The following is a 23,500-nucleotide window of genomic DNA, read 5'->3' as shown; positions in this document are numbered from 1 at the left end:
TACTACAAAAAACACTACATCTACTGGTATCTAGCCATACGGGTAGTTTTGATTTGCTCAGGTCTTTAATTATTTGTCTCTGAGATTTTTGCCTCCACCAAAATACAACAGGAAGACAACCAAAGAATACCAAAGAGTACCAAAGAAATACCAGCAGCAGATCTCAGAAATGACAAAACTTGATCAAATTAAACCACAACTATTTGTAACACTACATTTTTTTTGTTTGGTGATTTCACACTGATAATAAATGTTCCAATACACTGAGTGCCAATCCAATACAAGCGTGTAAAAACATACATATATTTATAATGGGAAAAGGAATGTGCAGCTTGGTTCGAATGGCTTGTCTGACAAGTATTCTTTAATGAGGAAGGAAAGAAGCACAAAAAGACAAAATCCAGGAAAAAAAAAAAAAAAAAAGCCAAGGACACTACAAATTTACACTATAATTTCACCAGAAGATAGAGTGCCTCAGTGTTTTTTTCCCTGAGGCTGTCTACATAACTAAAGTAACATCCTGGATTGTCTTTAGATACATTATTATTTTATAACAGCTGTATACTATTGATCCTGTGTGGATGTGATATGATACCCAGCTCAGGGTAAATCCTTTGTTCACCCTGAGCAACAATGACACAGAATGCATGCCATATAACATGGCTACCCCACCCTGGGGAAAAAATGGCATGCTGGACGATGCTGAAAAGTGGCAGGTTCCCATTTAATGGTTAATAAATTGCATGGTATCAGATTGATACAAACTCTAATGTACTCTACAATACCAGTGTTTTAGGCAGTATCAGAGGCATTTTCCAATATTGGAAAATAACCCAAGCTCTTTGCCACCTGAGTCAGACACAAATACATCCAGTCAATGGTAATAATTTTACTTTATTTAAATGATTAGGCGAGCATTGAAGAAAAACCTTGTTTCTTCTATAGTTACTTAAATAACTGCATAAACTTCAAACATTCAAAAATGAAAATGTACAACCATTATGAATAACAGTTTCAATGTCCTTCCATGTTTAGTCCCAACCAACTTCACATCTTGAAGTGGACAACATAAAAATGTTCTCTAGTAGCAAAAGTCACAGGTGTCTCTTCATAATCCGTTGATCTTCACCCACACGTGGAGGTTTGTACGAAGCTTAAAGAAGCATCATGGTTTATTTTATTTCCATCTTTTGTCCCTGTGTTCTTCAAGGAATGGATGTGGTCGGAGGACAGCACCTCCAGATGAACCTACAAAGTCTCTCGTCATATATTTATGTCAAGCAGATGATGCCGAAAGCCGTTTGCTGATCTTAAGACAGTGATTTGCTTGTGCAGAATGCCTCTTGGGGTTCTCACTACTCGAAGCACATGCCTTTACAATCAAGTGTCTTTGTCCCTCTTGGTTTCAGGAAAACACAAGAAAAGCAGAGTTAAAAAAAAAAAAAAAGAAGAAGAAAAGGTCTAGGGCTTTCTACAGTGTGTGTAGATCGGTTCATTAAGACGTAACAAGGCGGTTCCTGGGGTCAGGCTGGAGTGAAGGAGAGGAGTTGGCGAGGGGAGATATGAGGAGTGGGACATTTTAAAACTTTAACAATAGAGCTAAATTATTTCATTAAGTTTTTTGCTCCTAGTGTAAAGACTCTTTCTTAAAAAAACATGAACATACACATCTATTCATATACATTTACATAATCTAAAAGCGTCCGACTCATCCGCCTCTGAATAGGTTATTTAGTCTGTCCAGCTCCCTGCAGTTGTCCATGGTCATGAGTTCTGCCTTCTTGCGCATTCGGTCGTCCCTGTACACCTTGGCAGCATACAGCAGGTCTGTTTCTGGAAGAGACAAATTAAAAAAAAAAAACAGTGTGACTGTAAAGAAAAGAGTCCAGAACAAAATAACTCTATGATTGAATTCAGAGAGTTAGTTCTGAGGGTGCATTCTAGCCATGGTTACTCACTTGTCTGTCTCTCCTTCCAGCAGTTATTTCTGACATTAGATACGTAGTCCTCCTCTACATTTTTCTCAATCTGCTGCAGCGCTGAGCCCTTAAACTCCGACTTGAAATCTCTAGTGACGTAGTAGTCAACGTGCAGGTTTTCTGTCTGCCGTTTAACCGTCTGCCCTGTGGACCTGGAGGAAGAGATAGAGGAAGGACATGCTGCTGTAAAAATGCTGACAACGGTAGTTTTTTCATGATGGATGCTGAATCTTAAAAGGTGTTTTATAGCAGTGGATCCCAACAATTTTCATTCACAGACTCCTTTTCTATCACCGAGTAAACTGATGACCCCTGACTATGGATGCTTCATATTGCACTGAATCTATAACAGTAAAGAACAACTGATAAACTGTACAATTAACCCGAACAGTGACAACAACAACTGCAGTATGTCAGACATGAGTTTTCCTGTTTGGAACTTTTTAACACAATTTTCTGTCTGTATTATGTTCAATTTTTAATTTTAAGAATCGGCTTCCTTTTCTCTCTCAAATTCAGTGTTTTCCTCTTCCCGATGCTTAGCCATTGTTATATCGGCTCTTTGGTTATTTTAACTGAGAATGCAGAACAAGGGTGTTTAGCAGAGTGAAGGTTCTGTGAATATAGCTTGTGTTTAGGTCGTAACTGTGCCCTTATCCTGTGAGTTTTTTTCTAATATAACTTTACAGCTTAAATAATAATCTAAACTTTACAGAAATGAACAGGCATGCAAACTGGTCAGGGGTAAAAAAGCTGAGAGGGATATGTAAGCAGTTTAAAACACATCGTGGGTCTGGGATGCAGAGATACGCTACCCTGGAGAGTTTTTTTTTTTTTTTTCCCCAATAAGATACTCAATGATTATTATTTTTGGTGACTTTTTGGATTACCAAGGTGCTGCACACGACCTAACAGAATTACAGGAGCAAAATAAAATTATATTTACATTACACATTACATTATATATACATTATACTGAAAAATTATCAAAATATTCACCTGACGGAGGTGACATAGAACTGAATGATCACATGAACAGCTGAAAGGTGACAAGTTTACATGTCTGACTGAATGAAATGCACTGATAACATATAATGTTCTTAGACTCCATAAAATCAAGAAGGGCTTGCAACCCCCTGTGAAGCTTTGGCGACCCCTAGTGGGGGCCCAGAACGGCCAGGTTGGGAACCAGTGTTTTACAGTATCTTTAAAAACTGCAGATTTCATGGCATTCATGACTGCAAAGAGGCCAAATTATGAGTGAGAACAAGTGTGAATAAAAGACTAGATAAAGATGGAATAAGAACACCTTAAGAATGCACAAGGTTGACTGAGACACCAGGATGAGCTGTTTGTGCCAACATTTCATAAGACATGCTACAAAGGAAGAATGTGGACCAGCCTGTTTACATGTAGTAATCAGCACTACAGATCTGAAGTTGAAGTAACAACAGTTGTGGTTAGCTACCTATAACTGCAAGGAACAACCAAGTTTGCCTCAGTGATGAAGAAGAGAAAATGAGTGTGACTGAGGGTGTGTGTGTGTGTGCGTGTGTGTGTACGTACGGTCTAGAGTAGAGGCTGTAGGGTGGAGGGGACACCATCATCTGGCTCAGTATTGACACTAAAATCAGGACCACGATGGGCATCAGCTGGATGAACATTGAGAAACCCCCCTGGAGGCAAACACACAGTACAATAAGTACTTTTTTCCCCAACAACAAATGTATGAGATACAAAATCTGAACCCATCTACGTACATCTCCCCTTTCTTCTGTTCTCTCTTGTCGGTAATCCGTCTGATGGCTGTAGCTTGTCCTGCTGTTGTTGAATGTGTGTGCACTTGCTGCGGACAAAAACAATAAAATTGAGGTTAAATACAAAGCCATGAAAAAGGACTCAAAACTATATCATCGTGTTGTTCTACATTATGTAGAAAATCAGGCAATTTTAGGGACAAGAAAAAGAAAAGGGTGCATCAGTCCTAACAAAAATCAAGTCAAATTTTATTTGGGTAGTCCAATACCACAAATCACAATTTGCCTCAGGAGGGTGTGTGACACCCTCTGTCCTGTGGACCCTCAAACAAGCAAAGAAAAACTTTTAACAAAGGGAAAAAAGGAAGAAATGTCCAAGAGAACAAAAATCATGGTCTGACTTATAGCATGCTCATTTTCAGCACCACAAGCTTAACTGGCATAATTTAGTGACGCACATGTAAGTGTATTCAAAGAGTGAACTCCTTCTACCACATGATCCAGTCCATTGACTGAACCCACAAAAATCTGTGTACAAATAAACAACTTTTAGGATCTCAAGATTCACCAAAAAGCTGAGATAATATAAAAGACAATATCATTGACCACTATGTTGATAACCAAGTGACATCACAGGAAGCGAGGGTTAAAATAAATATATTTGGATAAAAAACACAAATCAAATCTGAGTGGGAAGTAATGTAAGCTTATAAGTATACGCACAACAGGCTCACTTACAAGAGGGGAAGCCACCTCCAAAGAACATGTTGAAGAGGTCCTCAGGAGTGATGTCAGCCTCGAAGCCTCTGTGGAAATCAAAGCCTCCTCCGTGGGAGTGACCCGGGCTGCTCGGCTCCTCTCCTCCCGTCAGATCATACTGCCGTCTTTTGTCTGGATTGCTCAGTACTGCATACGCATTACCAATCTCTGAAGGAGGACACAGTTGATGTATCAAAAGTGAATAAACTATGGAAATAAGACATTTTTCCTATATGTTAAATACAAGATATTGAGATATTCATTGAGTAAAGTTACTTTTAAAGGCCTCTGTTGCTCCAGGTGCATGATTTTTGTCAGGATGGAACTTGAGCGCTAGTTTCCTGTAGGCTTTCTTTAGCTCGTCTTCACCAACTTCTTTACTGACACCCAGCACTTCATAGTAGTCCTTACACCGCTTTATTCTGAAAGAAAGGAGCGGAGAGTGAAGTAGCATGAATGAGAAGGCTGTCTGTATGAGATGTGTTCACACATTAAAAGTTATCTGTATGGTTTAGGCAAAGTGTGGTGCCCGCAGAGCAAGGAGGAGAAGGACTCATCCACAAAGATGACTGTTTTTGCACTGCTGATTATGACGTGGAAATACCACCACTTTTTTCCACTGAGGCCTCCAAAATCAACAATTTGAAAGTTCCTTGTAGTAACTTAACAAAAATTCTAATAAGCCATTTTGTTAGCTTTTTATTACAATTAAATCGTTAAACAAAATTTTATTAAATGCTATGATCAAATATGATTAAATCATCAGTAATATTGAGTCATTGCCCAGTCTACCCATCATTAAATCATGACTGCAGTAAAACTAATTATGATGAACTAACTGATGAGGTCACATGGGAAAGTAAACACAAAGCTCAAATGGTCAAACCTTTTGTTAGAAGGCATGATGCAATTTTTTACCCACTTGAGAATCTCCAAAGGATTCAGTATAAGCATCAGGGAAAAGAGTGATTGTCTAGGTGTAAGTGCAATACACTGGTAAGACTGTGCAATGAAAAGTAGCATGTTTACCCCATAAATGAACTCAAAGCTTTCTATCTCGCTATGGCTGTATGTTGCGAATAAAATGTACTGACTTCCTACCTCTCTCTCTGTACTCCTATCTCGTGGTCTAAAATTAGAGCATATAGCGGTAACCTGGTATCTAGCTCACACGTTTAAACGTCTCTCACTTTCTCCCCTCATGGGCATGATATAAAGCTGAAGAGGTTCCCACGGCAATAGCTGCGTGTGCACAACACTGCAGCCACAGATGAAAGGTCCAATCAAGTATAATAGATACAGTCCTGCTGTCACAGGGCCAACTGTAGAAGAGTACCAAAATAGCCAAGTGAAGTGGGACAGATTACAGCACCAATGAGTGGAATAAGAAACACAGAATTAAAGGGAAGACCTAGTGAATGCAACAGTTCTCACCTCTGCACACCTTCCACCTGCTCTTTGGTGAAGCCTTTAGAGGAGTCGCCTCCTCCAGACTCTTGATTTTCCCTCTCTGGCTGGGCACCGTTGCTTTCTGAGCTTTCTGCCGGTCTCCTACGATATGCCCCATTACCTGCCGAGCTCCCATTCTTCGTTAATGCGTCCAGCAAAGCTGAAAAAGAGAAAAAGAGACTTAAATGGCAAATTATCCTTTCAGTATATTTTAAATGTGCAAGCTTTTAACAAATTGCCAGCTAAGATTATCCATGACAAAGCTTTAACGTTAGAGTAACATGAGACCTGAAGCACAATCAGATTGTTCGTCGACCTCTGATAAACACGAACTATTATAACTTTAATGGTTGTCAACTAATCGACTAGGCTAACTACTGCAGCTCTAGTGTCACGACATATTATCACAGCATATTACCTAACAAAGTCTAGTTGGTACAATGCTCAATAACACCTTTATATAGCTCTCAATTTAATGTGTAGTCACTAAATAAAAAGGCCACACTTGAGCCAGAAAAACAGTCACTAAAATCACTTTTGGCAGAGTATAAAGAAGTACTGGGTTCAATTAACCAATGAAAAAGCCTGCGAGTGCAAAGAGGGAGAAGATATGACTTGCAAGCAGAGGTGGGACATAATGAAGTACAAACACCTTATTACTGTACATAAGTAGATTTTTCTGGAAACTGTATCTAACTTGAGTATTTATTTTTATTTTTATTTTTACCCTCTCCATTTTAACACAACTATCTGTACTTTCTTCTCCTACTCCTTACATTTTCAAAACAGGCTTGTTACTTTAGTTTTATGTTTATGTTTTATTTTATTTAAGAAGGGACATTGCACATTAATTAACATGATCACTTAAGTCATGTAAATGTGCCAGATTTAGCCATACAGGCCAATTTTCATATGCAGTCCCTGGCAGGTTGATGGTATGTATGTATATATATAAATATATATGTAAGAAAAGGCATTAAAATAACATACAAAAACACAAAAGCATATAAGCCCGGATAAAAGCAGATTGATGGCATGTCCACAGAAGGGCACATAAACAAATATAGAAAGTACATAAGCTCAAAGCAAGTACATAACCACAGACAAAAGTACATAACAAGGCACATAAGCAGAGACAGCAAGATTTTAGCCCTATTAATGAAGTAACATAACCATATAACAAAACATTAAAAACATACTATACAAAAGTACAACATAAAACACAACACAGACCAAAAGGCATAGCCAAAACCAAACACACAAAAGCACAAAGCAAATCACATAAGCAAATACAACCACACACAAGCACAATTAACAAGACAGGGCTTATGTGCTCTTGTATAGTACGTTCTACTTTATGTGTTTTGGGTTTATGGTTATGCCACTAACATATATCATGATTCAGATCATGATATTATGTTTGATTGTCCAGTAACCACTGTTTTATTGATTTGGGCAACAAGTTAAGAGACGTGATGTTCCTGAGTTCTATGGGTACGATGTTCCAGGTGTGTGCTGCTCGATGGGAAAAGGCTGACTGCCCACTGCACTCTTTCTGTATGTTTTTTTTTACAATCCCCCCTGCAGGTAGATCTGGTAGATGAGTTTTGAATTTGTTTAATGAATTCACTGAGCGGAGGGGGTGCCAGACAATGAAGAGTTTTATATACAAGTAAAGTATCTGCAAATTTGATCATATTTTCCCAATTTAAAGATTATATTTCATCAAAATTTTGCAATGACGATATGAATTTGACTTTTTATCCAATGTTTTCAAAGCCCGTTTGTAAAGCCTTTCAACTGGTTTTAATGTAGATCTGACTGAATTAATGTTTTAATGCATTTGAGGGGAATTATTGATTGTTTTTGTTTTGCATCATTGCGTGCCGACTTCCTAATATTAAGACCAATTTCAGCCTTAAAGGACAATGACAGAGATGAGATGAAGCCTTGGTCTATTCATCAGTGCATAACATGCATGACAGGCAAATGAAAACAAGAAAAGATGAAAACAAGGTAAAAGACATACAATGACAACTCAAACAAAAGAGGGAGACCCAATTGCAGAGAAAAGATGAGCTTCTGTTAGATTTGCACAGATGGTAGAAGTATCTGTAATTGTACTTGACCAAAGAATCTGTGCTACTTTGCAACCTGTGCTTGAAAGCACAGCAAAACAAGAATAGTGTACAATGCATTTTGTTTACACACCCAGTTTTGCTTTCCATAATCAAAATCATTTAAATCCAGTTGCCAGTTCCTAGCCAACAGGCCACAACCAAGTAGTCAACGATGCATAAAATTACTGCTGCATATTCAGTACACTACAATTCTTCAGTCATTCTTCAGTCCCTCTGTATTTTATTCACAACGTATTACAGAGACCTTGACTGAACTGTGCTTTTCTTCAACCTTTGTATTTATATATCTAGAATGTTTGCAGTGTTCCTTCTGTAGCAATTCATGTTTTGCAATCCACTTGGGAAATATGGTGAATGATGCAAAAATATATGTACTCAAAGATAATAATTTCCATTTAAATGACAAACCATGCTAAACTTGCTGACAATTGATATTATAGCTTCAAAATTTTAATACAAATGGCAAATTACTCAAAATATTATCTACGTGACATATCCAAATCGCAGATGTCGCAATTTTCTGATAAAAGAAAATATGTGTGACAAAACAGCATCATAATGAAGTACCATAGTGCTGCAGAGATGCCCTGGCCTATAAAGCTCCAGATAAAAGTAAGTATGTTTACTGTGGTATAAACCCCAACAAATGTCACATCATCATGATTTGAATATCTTTCCTTCCTGTTAAAATGAAAATTGTGATGATCATTTCAAATAATCATGAATCCTATCTGTCAAATCAACTGTGATTTTTTTTTACCATATTGTGCAGCCCTAATTTCTAATCATCATTATAACTGTGTTTTATTACCACGTTTTGAAAAACTCACAAACTTGATCAGAGTGATCCCATCTGAAAATTCTTTGAGAAAACAGGACCTATAAAATCACCTTTATCTGGGATAGCAACACAGGGATTACAAAATCTGGATAATTCTGATCTGGATTAAAGATTTTGAAATACTGACCCCTGGTGATAAATTTGGTCACTATAATCATGACAGGAAATTCTCGTACCTTTTCATCTCTACTTAAAGACACTAGCCAAAAGTAGATCAGGCAAATCATTTCAAGCTTGGCAGCAACTATGCTCTGCACTGTTAGGCTATAATGTTCCTTACTGTTTATCAATGCATTATTCATCAGTAAACAGTTTGTTCTAATGTGAACTTAAGAACACAGCCATTGCCTCCTGGCCTCTTGCACAATCAGAATCATAATCCCTCCTTCCCATGGCCCTCAAGACTACTTAACATGTTTTCTACAAATCCTATTGTGATGCTTTGTATGCTAGCTGTGCACTTACAATCTATAGCTTTTCCCATATATTTCTGCAGCTGCAACAACCTACTTTTACTACAGTGATCAATAGTTTAATCTAATGTTTGATCTCTTAATCTTATCATATACACTCCTCTTGATATTGGACTATCATGACAACTTATTGCAATCTCCCCCTTTAATCTTCATACATTCTGCAAAATTGAAAGTGCAGGGTTAACAGAGATAAACAGTCTTCTGATGACAGATTACTAAAAAAACAGTAGTTGTAAATATGAAAGCATTTTGTGATACAGGCAAAACCCCCATCTGGCTGCTGTGAGGATGGCTGGTGTACAGGTGTTGCCATGACTTGCCTCCTTCTGTCAGCCCTTTACATGTGATGCCCTGCATTGCAACGTCAGGGGATGCGACACACTCGTAAATCACTCATGGTCCATGCACACACCTAAACCCTCTCTGGAAACTCTACAGGAATGGGGAGACATCTCACAGCTGTAGATAAGAGACTCAATGACTTTTTAGTGTCAGAGGTGTCAAACAGCACTGAACAACTTGACCTAAAAGGTCATGTTCCAACAATATTTTTTGTAATTACATCAGTCTGACTGTTAGCCAGTACCTGCAAAGGTATCAACAGTTACTCCTCCCTTACTGCTCCTTTCAATACACTCTTTATGCAAATATTTTCCTATATAGTAGGCTACTTATTTTAACTCCTCTCACAGAAAAACCCTCCCTCTATAGCACATTATTTAAAAACTTTTGTTTACACTGTTTCTTCTGCATAATGTGGACAGTAAAAATCCTTTATGTTTCTAGAGATTTTGCTAAAATAACCTGACATAAATGACATCTGATTCATCCAGTCACTCAGCACAACTGTGATATGATGTAATTTTCATACATTCTGCTTTGAGGAGATATGAGTTACGATCATGACTATAGAAACACACCCAAGCTGTTAGGTTTTTGCAAATCTGTATTTTCACTGTAACAGAAACCCTTATGCATGCAATATTATAACATCATCATTTGTTTAGATTTTTGATAGCATGTGTTGCATGTAAAAGTTGCATTGTATATAGTCCCCTATCTACATTGTAGCACACTCGTGAATATTTAAATTTTTGTTTTATTATTATGTCATGTTGAAAAAAGGTGATGACCCACAATACTGTGATAGGATTTTGAGCAATTACAGGTCTGGGAAACATCAAACCAATCTACCAATACCGAGCAGTTTCCTAATAAAAGTCTTAAGCTCTATATACACACACGCAGCTAAACCTGTGCCAACATTTATACGGACAAAGGACACCTTTGGACACCCATGGTTACAATTTAACAACTGAGGAGCAACTGGTCATCAATATGCAAGTTATCTATCCTAGTACACAGTCACTCACATTACTGTAGGTTTAACAAAACTACAATCCAAGACACTAATGTCAGTCTCATCCTCACTTAACTACTGTTTACAGTCGTCTCACGGACAGTTGTGTATCCCGGATTAGCTGAACTTCGAGGCTCTCTCCGGGTTTATCATTCAATTAAAGGATTGAACTAGAGAGGACTAACCAGCCCCAATTGACCCAACATCGTTATCCAGGCTTCACTTGCCTGTACTGCCTTCACCAAAATCCAAGCAAAATTCCAGGCCTTTATATGGTAGTAATAATAACCTAGGCCAAAGTCTACTGCTTGATGTGACACTAAAATTAACGCTAACAGCTAGCCTTCAATACGTTACAGTGAGTGACAGCTAGCATTAGTTAGCTAACTACTGAATGAACGATGGCGTGACGTTTGAGGAGTAACCTAGAAAACTTGGGCTACTTATTGATATCCTAAAGTATAACAATGCTTCACCGATAGCTAACAAAGGTACAGACTAACTTAACCACAGACATTATATCCCCGATTTACTGAGAAGTCAACTAATACCGAAACGCCAGCCAGGTTAGCTAACATAACACCAGGCCCACTACATAGCTAACGCTAAGTTCACGGTAACTCGGGTGTGTGTTGTTTAATTTTATGTCTTTAAGCCATAGTTTATTCTTGACTAACGTTAAATAATCATACAACTATTTATAATGGGTACACAATAGTCAACAGGTAATCTGCTGTCAGCTTAAACCGTGAGTGATGTTAACAAACGTCAGCTACTAGCTAACACTTAGCTAGCTAGATTAGCCCAGGCTGAATAAAGAGACAAGTCAGTCATAAACGGCTCTACCTTTGGCTCTGCCAGTTGGATACAGCTTCTCTGCCTTGTTGAGAAACTTCAACGCTTTCTCTTTATCTCCGGCTTCCAGGGCTTTCGTCGCTATATTTATACATTTTTCTGCTTCGTCCCTGTTCCCTTCCATTTTCACTCCCCTTCCTCCTCCGGCAGAGTCAGCTGATCATCTCACGCAACACGTGGTCACGAGCACCGACAGCACAGTCTGGCATACAAGGTAAAATCCTTCTACTCACTGAGAACCCAAATTCTGCCAGTTAGGCTTGCAAATTGTAAGCACTTCCCTCAGTTGATGATTCATAACATTGACAGTGAATTAAGTGATCAATTATTTTCATTATTTTATTTTTGTTTATACTAAACAATATGAAATTAATTTCCCCCTCAATCCAAGCATTATTTCCAGAACATATTGGACTCTCTGACAGCATTACATAGCCTATGTAAAATATAAAGATGTAAAGACATACAGAGCAAAGACATACAGAGCATGCCATAAAATAATGTTATATTTCAGGTATTTATTTGATAGTAAATCATTTTTTTTCCTGATTGGACATGCCAGATGTGATGCACACTGTATTAATTTACAGTGGTGGACAGTAACGAAGTACATTTACTTGAGTACTGTACTTAAGTACATTTTTTGACTACTTTTATATATACTTAAGTATTCAAAAGTACATGTTTATAAAAATACTTAAGTATTTTTAAAACCAAGTACTCTAGTACTTTAACTCAAGTAAAATTTTGACTGAGCAGCTTTCACTTGTAGTTGAGTAATATTTGACCAGGAGTATTTATACTTTGACTCAAGTACTGGGGTTGAGTACTTTGTCCACCACTGTTAATTTATCATATAGTACAGATTAACCTTTTGAGAATGCTGTTGAGGAATTTATATTTGCCCAAAAAGTATTTTATGTTTAGTGATCAAACATATGATTTACATTTTGTCACAATTAAATACCACAGGACATAATTTGATTTGTAAGATTTATTCAGCAAATGTCATTGATAGACCAATTTATATTGCACAGAAAAAAAAGATAATACAGTTATTTACAAGGAAATTGTTAAAGCATGGCTGAACAGTACCAGGACATACAGTATTTTATAAAAACATCATTAAATACTGAAATATATATAATCTTGTGAACAAAAACAAGCAAGCCAAGTTAAATAGTCTAATATTATTGGAGACTTTCATTCATAAAACTCTAACAAGCTATTATATAATTCAGTGGGAATAACCAAATAATCTTCAAGCCATTGATTGAGTCTCCTGCATAGTCTACCTTCACATCATCTGATTTATGACAAATCTACACAGGGCTGCAACTCAAGAGTTCTGTTCTGCCGTACTAACAAAGTGAGTGTAGATATATACACCGTTATTATCATCAAGGGGCTGACAGCAAGATGCCCATCTGGAGGATTTCAAGTACAGTCAGATGAAGGCAGCAAACAGGGTTGAGAAACTGTGTCAGGTTTACTGCAGTCTTTTGTTGTTGACCTTCCTGCCATTGAGTCTTTTAAGCTGGCGTACGTGAAGGCGGAAGTTTGGCTGCAAAAGAGCCCATGGTGTTGAGGGCTGCATGGATGCGGAAGTGTAGCCTGGACTCCATGTTGTAGTCTTTGTAGTTCGTCCTGCAAAGAAGATCACTCGTTAGCTCCTTGTGTATTATGGCAGTATAGAAGCAGCTCGAACCAACAGGGGGATTCTCTTTTTGCACGCGTTGGTGCATTTGATTAATAGATCTTTTTCACAGCAGAAAAATAAATTAGAAAAAGCCCTAACCCTCCTAATTTTTTATATTTTATTATTCATAGATTTTTATTTTCAAAAACAACAAATGTGGATCAACTTACTTGGCATTTTCTATCACAGTGATGGCCTTGCTGAAGTCACCTTTCTGCTTGTGCAACAGACCCAGCTCATACATGGTAAATGGCACCAGGTAGCTGTAATGCTTGATATCCTTTTCACTGCGGAGAGAAAATATGAAATTAAAGTCAACATTTATCTAAGCAAGTTTATGGAGTCTGTTCAGATGCAAACTGAGGCCAGAGGGAAGGATAGTGGAGGATGGGAAAAATAATGAAAACTCCCTGAGCAAAATGAAATGGACAGACACTCTTAAAAGTGGAGTTAACACATTTGTGTAAAGATTATCAACTGTGAAGCAAATGAGACTGTGTCATAGATGCAAAACACTCACAGTTGACTAGTGTTAAGAGGACAAAAATAACCAGCTCACTTTGTCATGTATTTCTGGCTATTTGCAACCAGGATTTCCCAAGATAACTGACAATTTCTAAATATTTCAGTTCAAGCTGCAAATTTTGGATTAATCCAAGTATTATATTTTCCATACAACGGAATACAAAACTAAAATGACAGCCAATATCTGCAGCAGACATTCTATATCCATTTCACAACTATGGCGGGGCTGAGCCTTAATTATCTTTATTCTGCAATATAGTTCATTCTATTCATTCATGAAATGCCATGGCCATTTTTTTCTAAAGTATAAATAACCAATATATAAAAGCCCCCAGATTGATGCCATCGTACCAAACAATTTTTATATCAGTTTAGAAACATTAATTTGATAAGCTCTTGGAAAGCAGTTGATAGTTGTAGCTGAATAACTTGGCAACTGTCATTTTTGACCTAGTTTATAGTTTTGCCGCTTGCCATGTTGTTATTTTACTTTTCCACAACCCTAACCCTGAAAACTATCCAGGTTGTTTTGTTTGCATTTCCTTCCCTTGCAATGACACAAAGGAACATACAAAACAATACAAAGTTGAAAATTGTAAATAAAATAATAATAAAAAAAGAAAGACAGAAATGACCCCACCTGGCAATGACATGATTGAAGCAGAGTTCAGCCTGGATCAGACGCCCCAGCTGTCTCAGACAGAGGCCCTTCAGCAGCTGGATAACACAGTGGTCATCCAGGTGATACTCTGATGGATCTACAAATTTAATATAATGCTGTTAGTTTCATGTTGATGCTTTAAAAAAAAAAAAAAAACAACAAAAACACAATACTGGCCAGTGTCATTTCTCTCACTTGGGTCTTCTCTGAGCTCCTCCTCTGCTTTCTCCAGTACCGTCAGGATCCTTTCAGTCAACTCAGGTCTTTTGCCAACAACTGTGAAACCGTTCCATACGTACATCATTTCCTGTGGAGAGAAGATAGTTGTCTGAGCAGCAGTATTGGCTTGATTGTAGTGTAGCAAGCAGGACTGTACGTGCATTCTCACCAAAGCAGGGACGACCAATTTCACAGGGACAGGAGAAGAATATCGCTCTGCCTTCTTTGCTGCAAACTTCTCTGTTGGAATTGACTTCCCAGCAATCCTCAGTCTGAGACCATCCACCTGCCTACAGACCACATGTTTCACAGTTACTGTACAATGATTACAGAACTAACAACCAATTTGTCTGCACAAATAACGGCTCTCTCCAGCACACCTGAATAATTGCACCACATTTTCCCCCAATTTGTCCACTTCCTCCTCTGGTAGCATGCACAAGATAGCAGCTTTCTGGAACATATAGACGGCCTGCAAGAGAAGAGCAATCAGGTTGTCATAAGAGGTAAAAATCTGAAAGTATAGTTTGGATTATTTGAAGTGGGGCTATATGAGGTAGTTATCCATATTCAGTGCATTTCCTACAGTAGATGGCAGCTTTAGGAAACAACAGCTAAGCAATGTACTGCTGTTGACCGTGTCAGCAGCAAAATGTGTCGGCAAAAATCAGTCATTTTAACTTATAAAACAAAGTTGCTGCTTTTTTTTTTTACATGCTTTGCATATTGTTTTCAGATATTTTATTTGCTATCAAAGTAAGCTATGTTTTATAGTATTAATTTTTGCACAAACACATGAGGACTGTATAGCTCTTTTTAGCTACTCTATTTGAAAGTAGTAGTAATTAGAAAGTAATTAGAAAGTAGTTGTTCTGGACAAAAGTTCAGTTTTGTGTTTTGCAGGTAAAAGCATTCCTTAATAAACAATTTGCTTTATTGTAGTTATATCTTTAATTGCATTACTGCAAAAAATTGCACAAAGTTAAAGTACAGAATAATCACGACTAGCCCACTGTAGGGTAGCCACATGTATCAAAACAGTCAATGCACATTTAGACTTAATAGCAATGTTTGATGGGCTAATTAAGACTTAATAGCCTATGTCATTGTTATAAGGCTAAAAAATGTTCTGTACCTCCAGACAGACTTATTTTGGCCAAAAATGTATCTGATATAAAGGTTAATGACCCCTGACCTAACTGATTGAGCCACCTGTAGATCTCCTGTTTTATGTGTGATAAAATGAATGTTTTTGCCAGCGGAGTCTGGGTGAGCAAGAGAGCAATATCTTGGTCGTAAAACATCAGTTTCCTCTCAGAAAAGGCTGTCCGATGGCAAGGTCAGTTTGTAAAAATATTCTTATAATAAATATATTTATAAATGTTTTTTTGGTGGCGAAAATACATTTTGTTACCGACCCCATCCACAGCAGATCATTGCTAAACTTCTGTGTTGGTACTCTTGTCGTCGTCTCCAGATTGGTGGAGTGTTGGCTGCCAGCTACTGCAGGTAATACATTGACTATCAATAACCATCTCATACAACCTTATTTCAAATAATCCAAACCATCCCTTTAATACAGGAGCATTTTTATAACAGGCAAAAAGGAAAAGAAGGTTGCATTAGCTACCTGTGACCATTTGCTCTCTTTGCAGAGCAGGTCAGCGTATCGATACGCCTCCGCCCAGTTCAGTTCAAAGGAGTAGGCCCACATCAGCTCCCAGTAACACAGGTGGTGAATCTGACGCCACTCCTGCTGTGCTGCTATGCACGCCAGGAACTTCTCCTGGGCCTGCAGAGAAACACAGAGTCATAGGTTTTCACTTTTACTACAACAACATGAGCTGAGGTTGCATTATGAAAACACTGGGCTGCTGTAGACACATGACCAGTACTCACAAATGTGAAGTTTCCTTTGAGCAAAGCAATTCTTGCAGTGTAGAACAGAATGAGGGCTCCCTGTAGACATGATGCAAACAAATTAATTCAAAACAATGACATTTTACCAAGGAGGCAGTAAAATAGTGACGTCTGTTATCAGTTCGAATCAGCAAAAATAAAAACACTGCTCACATTTGGGAACTTTTGCCTGTAGGGCTCCAGCAGAGCTTCAGACTCAGCAAGGTTTCCTTCACCAGTTCCTGAGGGAAGAAAATCAGAGCAGAATAAGAATTTTTTTCAACCATTAAAGGTCACAATAGAAATCACAAAGCTGCCTTTTATTTTGCGAATGAGGTACTTCGGTCCCTGGAAGAAATTTGTCAAGAGCTCTCACCCAGAATCACTGTGATGTAGAGATGAAACATCAGCAGAGTCAGGGTGCTGAGGATGGAGCGCAGGCTGTTACTGGATGCTCCCTGTCTCAACTCTGACAAACCCAGCTCCTGTAAGTTTTGTCACAAAAATCTTTTATATAAAAAAAACAATAGTAAAACCTTATAGATTATTATTTTTTTAACCTATGTTTCACCCGTTTGTAATTGTAACTATGGTAAGTAATTTAAGCACTGGGAACCTGATCTCTGATGCTCACAGCCATTCTGGGAACAACTAGCTCCCTATGTTTTGCCAATAAGTATGAACAAATGGCCATTTTGTTTGGACTGATGATCGCAAACAAGTTCACCTTATGACTGTGGAAATCAGATGTGTATCCATGTATGATTCATGTAAAAGTCACTTAAGTACATCTCATATTTTGGCAAATGTGTTGTTATAGCATGTTATTTATGTTCTCATTATGTAAGTGTTCACAATAGTTAATATACTTTTGGAATATTGTACTCTAAGGTTTTGTGTCTATAATATTTTCTATTCTTCAGTGTAAATTGTATAAATATTTATTTTTGTAGTTAGGTGACCAGGTGATAATGCTGTGATGGCTATGGCTACATCTGGAGAGGATGGACCCTGTACTGATTTTTCTTGGTTGTTTTTTTTTTTGTTTTTTTTTTTTGTCCACTAACTTTCATTGCATATAAATCCTTGGCACTTACTCTGTCTCCTGAGAAGCCCAAAAACTCCATCAGTCTGAGGACTCTGGATGGGAGCAGAGACAGCATCTAATAACAGAAATATAGTAGAAAGTTCGGTATGATGCAAATTAATTGCAACATTTTGTCCATTCAGACATTTCAGTAGCCTTTAATTTCCACACCACATATCTGAGGAACTGCAAACACAGTGCATAGATTTGTTCATAAAATAAGTGAACAGAATAAAATGTCCTTAAAGGCACTAGTGCTCTCTATCACTCTCACCAGATTAAATGATCCAATACCCATGCTGACGCCACCTCTAAAATGAATGTGTGTGTTCTTCTGTTTCTCCAAGTCTCTTGTGACGTTTGCCAAAGCCTGGCAATCCCTGGTTGGGGAGACAAAATCATTGAAAAAAATTTTAATATTTTTATTTTTCCTTTTTTTTTTTTATGTCATTATGTCTCCAGCAAAACACTTCTTCAAGCCACCTACTTGTAAATCTGATAACTGTTTCGGATTCTCATCCCTCCTTTGATGAAGCCAATTATACTCTCATCCAGGAACGTGAGAGCTGCTTTCTGCAGTAGAACTTCAGCGTAGCAGAGCTCTGCATGCATTTCTTCTGTTAACAAAAATGGCCAAGTTAGTTGGGGATAAAAACAACATTTTTTTAAACAAAGAAATAATGTAGGTGTATTTTCAAAAACATTTACCAAATTTTGGACTGGCTGTCCCCCGCATGGCAAAAAGTCACCTATGCCTTTTTTCTGTATCTTTTAAAAATGCACAAAATCAAACTAAAGTAGCCAATTTGCAAGTTGCAATAAGGCTGCACTGACATTTTATAGCACATGTCGCATCAAACCATATTTTCGAGTGTCACTGCGCTTAAAACTTCAATCAGTGCCCTAGGGTAACATTAATGGGTTTAACAGTTTTTAGGGCTACAAATAATGCCACAAATACCAAACAAGACAGGATGGAACAGTAGCCCTTTGCGTGAAGGATACATGGTATACAGGCTAAATAAAGATATTTACAGAATACTTTATGTGCAGCCCTAACAGATCACACTTCCTTTTACTGCTGTGATTCATAGGTCAGCGGCATTCATCCAAATGTTGGACAACTCTACTAATTTCTGGCAAAACTGGTAATGTCATTGCTTAAGTTACAATCTAAATTCCTTTAAGCTTCCTGTATGTCAACATGTCATACAGAATTAAGTGTATATTCACTGAAAGATGTCTACAGTCTGGAGATATAAGCCTGTCACCTACCTTCTGTCAGGTTCTCAGCTGGTTGTTTATACCACAGGCTGGTTAAAGTCTCCACTATTCCAGTTTTCTTCCGAAATCTAGTAACACACAGTATATAGTCAGAATTTAGTAAAGACAGTTTCTCCTTACTTTCTGACAAAGTGATCAATACATTTTCTGTAGATAGTATACGCCTATAATTTTCTAACTCAGGAAAGTACCACATGCTGTTGAAGTGCCGTACCCTTGGCATGTCTGCAGGGATTCTCTCAGCGACGTCATGGCAGCATCCATGTCCTTTGGGTCAAAGGTCATGCCTGCCTGCATCACCAAGATGCTGCTGTAGCCCATGGCATGGTACATGCTCTGACTCTTCCTGAAGGAGACAAATACTTATTTAAAAAAAAAAGCAAAGCACATTCCAAGTGTGAAAGTAAAACATTTATTAGAAAAGTAAAGATTGGTACCAGGGCATCAGTGACTTACCAGGGTTTTAAGAGAGCCAGAGCATCAGCAAACCTGTTGTTCAGAAAAAGGTCAAGGGCCGTGGAGCATTCCTTCAATGCGGTCTCTAAATCCATTTTAGATGACCTAAATGAAAGATTGGCAAATTAAGTTTCTACATACAACAGTCATACATACATCTGACATCGAGTTGTACATAAGTAGCCTATCTGGGAGAACAGTACCAGAGCAACAAAACAACCAGTTTAACTGGAAAACTTCAGGCTTTAATTCTTTAGTCTTGTGAAAACATTTGCATTGCTAGGTTAGAAAAAAACCTTGGGTCACACTCAACTTGCTAATGTGCTACAAAATGTACATTTTGCAGGTTACTATCAGCCATGCAAGAGTTTTTTTTTTCTTTCTTTAAATATGTGTATGCATGGTTTGATGAAAGTAAAGCAGATATCTACTGACCTCTAGTGCAGTGTTTCTCAACCCTGGTCCTCAGGGATCCCTGCACTGTATGTTTTAGATGTTTCCCTGCTCCAACACACCTGATTCAAATGTCAGGCTTCTGCAGAGGTTTGATGATGAGCTGATCATTTGAATCAGCTGTGTTGGAGCAGGACAGGGGTCCCTGAGGACCAGGGTTGAGAAACACTCCTCTAGTGTGTGTGTAGTACATAAAAAAAAAAACAAAAAAACTGCCGTTTCACTTACGTTGCATCCTCACTGGGATGGCTGAGGTCCACCTGAAAAAGGAGGGGGGAAAAAAATCTAATTATAATTCAGTTTTTAAAGTGAAACTGGATTATTGTGGCCCTTCAACTTCATTTGAATAGCACCTTTCATACAGACATGCAGCCTAAAGTGCTTTACTTGGCAAAATTTAAAAAAAAGACCACAGACAAGAATAAAACAAACAAAAATAATAACATTTCTGCAAGATGACAGCATTACAACAATCAATAAAAAAATAAATGATAAAAAAAAAAAAAACTAATAAAGTTTAACACAAAAAAGTAACTAACACAATGATTGGAGCTTAAAAACTATTATAACATTTCTCCAAAATAAAAATAAACAGCCAGGTTAAAATGATATCTTCTTTTTAAAAACTGAGTGATGACAACTACTTTTCTTTTTCTCAGGTCAAAGTATCAATACAGCTATGTAATTATAACCTATTACAAGAAAAAGTCCTGAACTCAAACTCGCACTTAAAAGTAAAGCAGCCTTGGGGCAACGTGGTGAACATGAGGTTAAGCATTGTGAGATAAAAACAAACAAACAAACAAACAAAAAAACAAAACAAAACATATTAACCACTTAACATCCTTCCTGCCCCTATCTTTAATTAAATGAAAACAAAGAAACAGTAAAAAAAAAAATAAAATAAATAAATAAATAAATAAATAAATAATAATCAAATAAATCAAATAAACTTTGAAAACTTAAATTCCGGTCATTAAAGACGTGTGGAGAAGTTGCAGGGAAACATAACCTACCTGTTGTAGTGTCGTCTCCATCTGATGTCGGACTCTGAGAGAGAGACAAGAAGATATTAAGAGGATTTAAGAGCGTCTTTTTTTTTTTCCTTGTCAGAAGCGATACTGCCTCTGTCTTGTCAACTGGTCGGTCACCTCACTTGCACACAAGACGCTAATTTGTCCTCCTGCGATATTTATAAGGTGAGGAAACAGGAGTGGCCGAAATTTCAAAGACCAGCCCACAGACGTGTCTCCCTGACGGCATCATCGTGCTGCACGCAAAGGATAATTTCTCCCATAACGGTGACACTTCATGCACTTTTAGAAACATTAACAAGAAAGATTATACTCTATTAAAATTTTATCAATTGAAGTTAAATGGCCTAAATTTTACAGCACAGATAGAAAGTTCAAAGGGGCATTTCATTGACTTAAAAATGCGGGACGAGTCTCTGATGGGGACCACATACCGAGATACAGCTGAGATGCAGCTGCAGGGACAGGCGGCAGGTCACGAGACTGATGACGCAACACACGTGCACAGAGCAAAGATGTTAACGGGGGATACTGGTCCACATACTGGGGATACCTGTACTGGACCCGTATTACTGGTCCTCAAGGTATCCCCAGTGTCAGTGGTGTAATGTAACGAAGTACATTTACTCAATTACTTTAGCAATCATCAGTCATCATGCATGTGGGTATGTGATTACCATTATACAAATATACTATTATATATTAGGCTTTGTATTAGATTGTCAGTACTTATTCAACAATGCCTATGAAGCATTTATATATTTACTCTTCATAATTTGGGGGTCACATCCTCTCCAAACCATCACAAGATTAGTCTGGTTGTCTGTCCTGTGGCACTTTTCTCTTTTTTAGTGAAATAATGGATCATATTACCACTTAGGATGTCAAACAGTAGTTTAAATGAAACCGTCTGAAACCACCTGTTTCGAAATGTGACAAGGGGCCACAAATAAACCGACTTTTTGTAAGGGTTTACCTGCCAAAAAGCTTCTGTAACAACTCATTATATTTTGTAACCTCATTACATGTCTTTGAATGTAAGATCTTAATCTGAAGAGTAAGTAATTTTAACTATCAGGTAAATGTAGTTGAGTAAGAAGTACAATATCTTCCTCTTAAGTTTTACCAAAGTAGAACAATAAAGTAAAATTGAAATAGTGAAAGTTCCTCAAAACTACAAAAATACTTGAGTAAATGTGCTTAGTTACTTTCCACCCCTGGGAGGAACAAGGAGGCAAAGGCATCATTTCACCATCACAAATTAACACAAGTTATTAATAGTGAGTGTTTTTCAGGTCAGATCCCTTGAGCTGCTCCATGCCTGGTCAGTGATTCATCCTCACAGCACAATTGGTGTATTTTACTGAGATCTGGTAACCTTTTCTAGTTATCGGCATGCATGTGATGATGTCCCTGCCTAACAGATTATCTCTGGTGGTTTTGTCATTTCTCCATTCACTCTCAGTCTACTCTTTGAAGCTTCTTTCTGCCTTTTTTTTTTCTTTTAACACATACACGTCACAGAAAGGATGGCAAGTGGTGATATGAGTCCAGTCAGTTGCATCACAAATCACACTTTGCCTCAGGGGGTCTTTACAATCTTTGGAGCATACGAAACTCTCTACATAGACCCTTGATTTGGGTGGAGTACTCTTCATTCAATTAATAATCAATTATAATAAGCAATAGTAGTACATGACAGACAGCAGTGACCATGTGGCCAGAGGTAGAGTCAAGGGGTCAAGTCCCACAGCAGTAATGACTAAATTAAGATTGTTATGGTGGGTCACTCTACCTCTGGACAGCTGGTCACGGCTTTATGTCATGTACTTTAATTGACAATTATATATTGAATCGAGGGTCAATGATCCCCACCTCCGCACCATAAAACTTAGCCTTGCACAAACGAGGACTGATTATTAAAGCTGATTAAATCATGGTTTAATTTTAAATTATGTCACACCAAACTTTAGAATTTAATATTGAATTAATTAAATTTAAATCTCTCTTTAAACCTCAGTCTAGTTTTTACTCTAACACTAGATTAAGTTTAATTCTGTTGCACCAAACCTTTAAACTACAATTTAAAAATGTCATCCAGTATTAACCTTCAGCTTACACTTGAGGAGGTTTAAGTTTTAAAATGTCTGACTTTTTGAGACAGATTGAGAAAAATATTGAAGTTCCTCAAAGAAAGTTAAGGGACTCAATGCAATAAGTTTCTCTTTCATCTCTTCTTTCTTTTGCTGCAGTTGATAATTTGTTTCACTTAAAGGAAGGGAAATTTGACAGCTAGGTAACAAACAATGTAACATTTTATGAACTTTAAGGCTAGCTAATAAACAGTAACTTTTTTTGGTAAACTTTTAGCTAGCTGGCCAACAATATAGCATTTTGTTAAGAAATACAGAGCAGCATAAAATTCTTTTTTTCCCTCTGTTGTATTTATCCGATATCACTACACTTAGATTTACTAAATGGAGATCAGTTTTTAATTATGTAACTGAGCCGTGACATTCTGTGTTGGGATGGCTTTCTCATTGCTGTTACTTCCTACATTTTTTTT

The 23,500-nt window shown here is 37.6% G+C and overlaps 2 protein-coding genes across 2 annotated transcripts; both read right to left on the bottom strand.

Moving 5' to 3' along the window:
• Window positions 1–874: 874 nt before the first annotated feature.
• dnajb14 (DnaJ heat shock protein family (Hsp40) member B14) lies at window positions 875–11,787 on the bottom strand. Its single transcript, XM_084715216.1, has 8 exons — window positions 11,609–11,787; window positions 5,930–6,104; window positions 4,772–4,917; window positions 4,475–4,663; window positions 3,740–3,825; window positions 3,546–3,655; window positions 1,959–2,131; window positions 875–1,833 (listed from the first exon to the last, which is right to left on the bottom strand). Exons 1-8 carry the CDS (start codon window positions 11,739–11,741, stop codon window positions 1,709–1,711), a joined length of 1,137 nt encoding a protein of 378 aa, XP_084571342.1. The 5' UTR covers window positions 11,742–11,787; the 3' UTR covers window positions 875–1,708.
• An 809-nt stretch (window positions 11,788–12,596) lies between these two features.
• LOC146329836 (tetratricopeptide repeat protein 39B-like) lies at window positions 12,597–21,032 on the bottom strand. The gene is made up of 17 exons (XM_084715215.1): window positions 20,917–21,032; window positions 20,129–20,160; window positions 19,448–19,552; window positions 19,206–19,337; window positions 18,983–19,059; window positions 18,195–18,324; window positions 17,982–18,087; window positions 17,718–17,783; window positions 16,997–17,105; window positions 16,795–16,862; window positions 16,621–16,680; window positions 16,352–16,513; window positions 15,102–15,193; window positions 14,698–15,011; window positions 14,482–14,599; window positions 13,487–13,603; window positions 12,597–13,264 (listed from the first exon to the last, which is right to left on the bottom strand). The coding sequence occupies exons 1-17, from the start codon at window positions 20,935–20,937 to the stop codon at window positions 13,150–13,152; spliced, it is 1,824 nt and encodes a 607-aa protein (XP_084571341.1). The 5' UTR covers window positions 20,938–21,032; the 3' UTR covers window positions 12,597–13,149.
• Between the last annotated feature and the right edge of the window lie 2,468 nt (window positions 21,033–23,500).

The sequence above is a fragment of the Lutjanus erythropterus genome, chromosome 3 (assembly GCF_056507025.1).
Source record: "Lutjanus erythropterus isolate fLutEry1 chromosome 3, fLutEry1.hap2, whole genome shotgun sequence".
Taxonomy (NCBI): domain Eukaryota; kingdom Metazoa; phylum Chordata; class Actinopteri; order Lutjaniformes; family Lutjanidae; genus Lutjanus; species Lutjanus erythropterus.
Note: the sequence above shows the minus strand (reverse complement) of the source record. Positions and strands in the feature narration are given on the sequence as shown.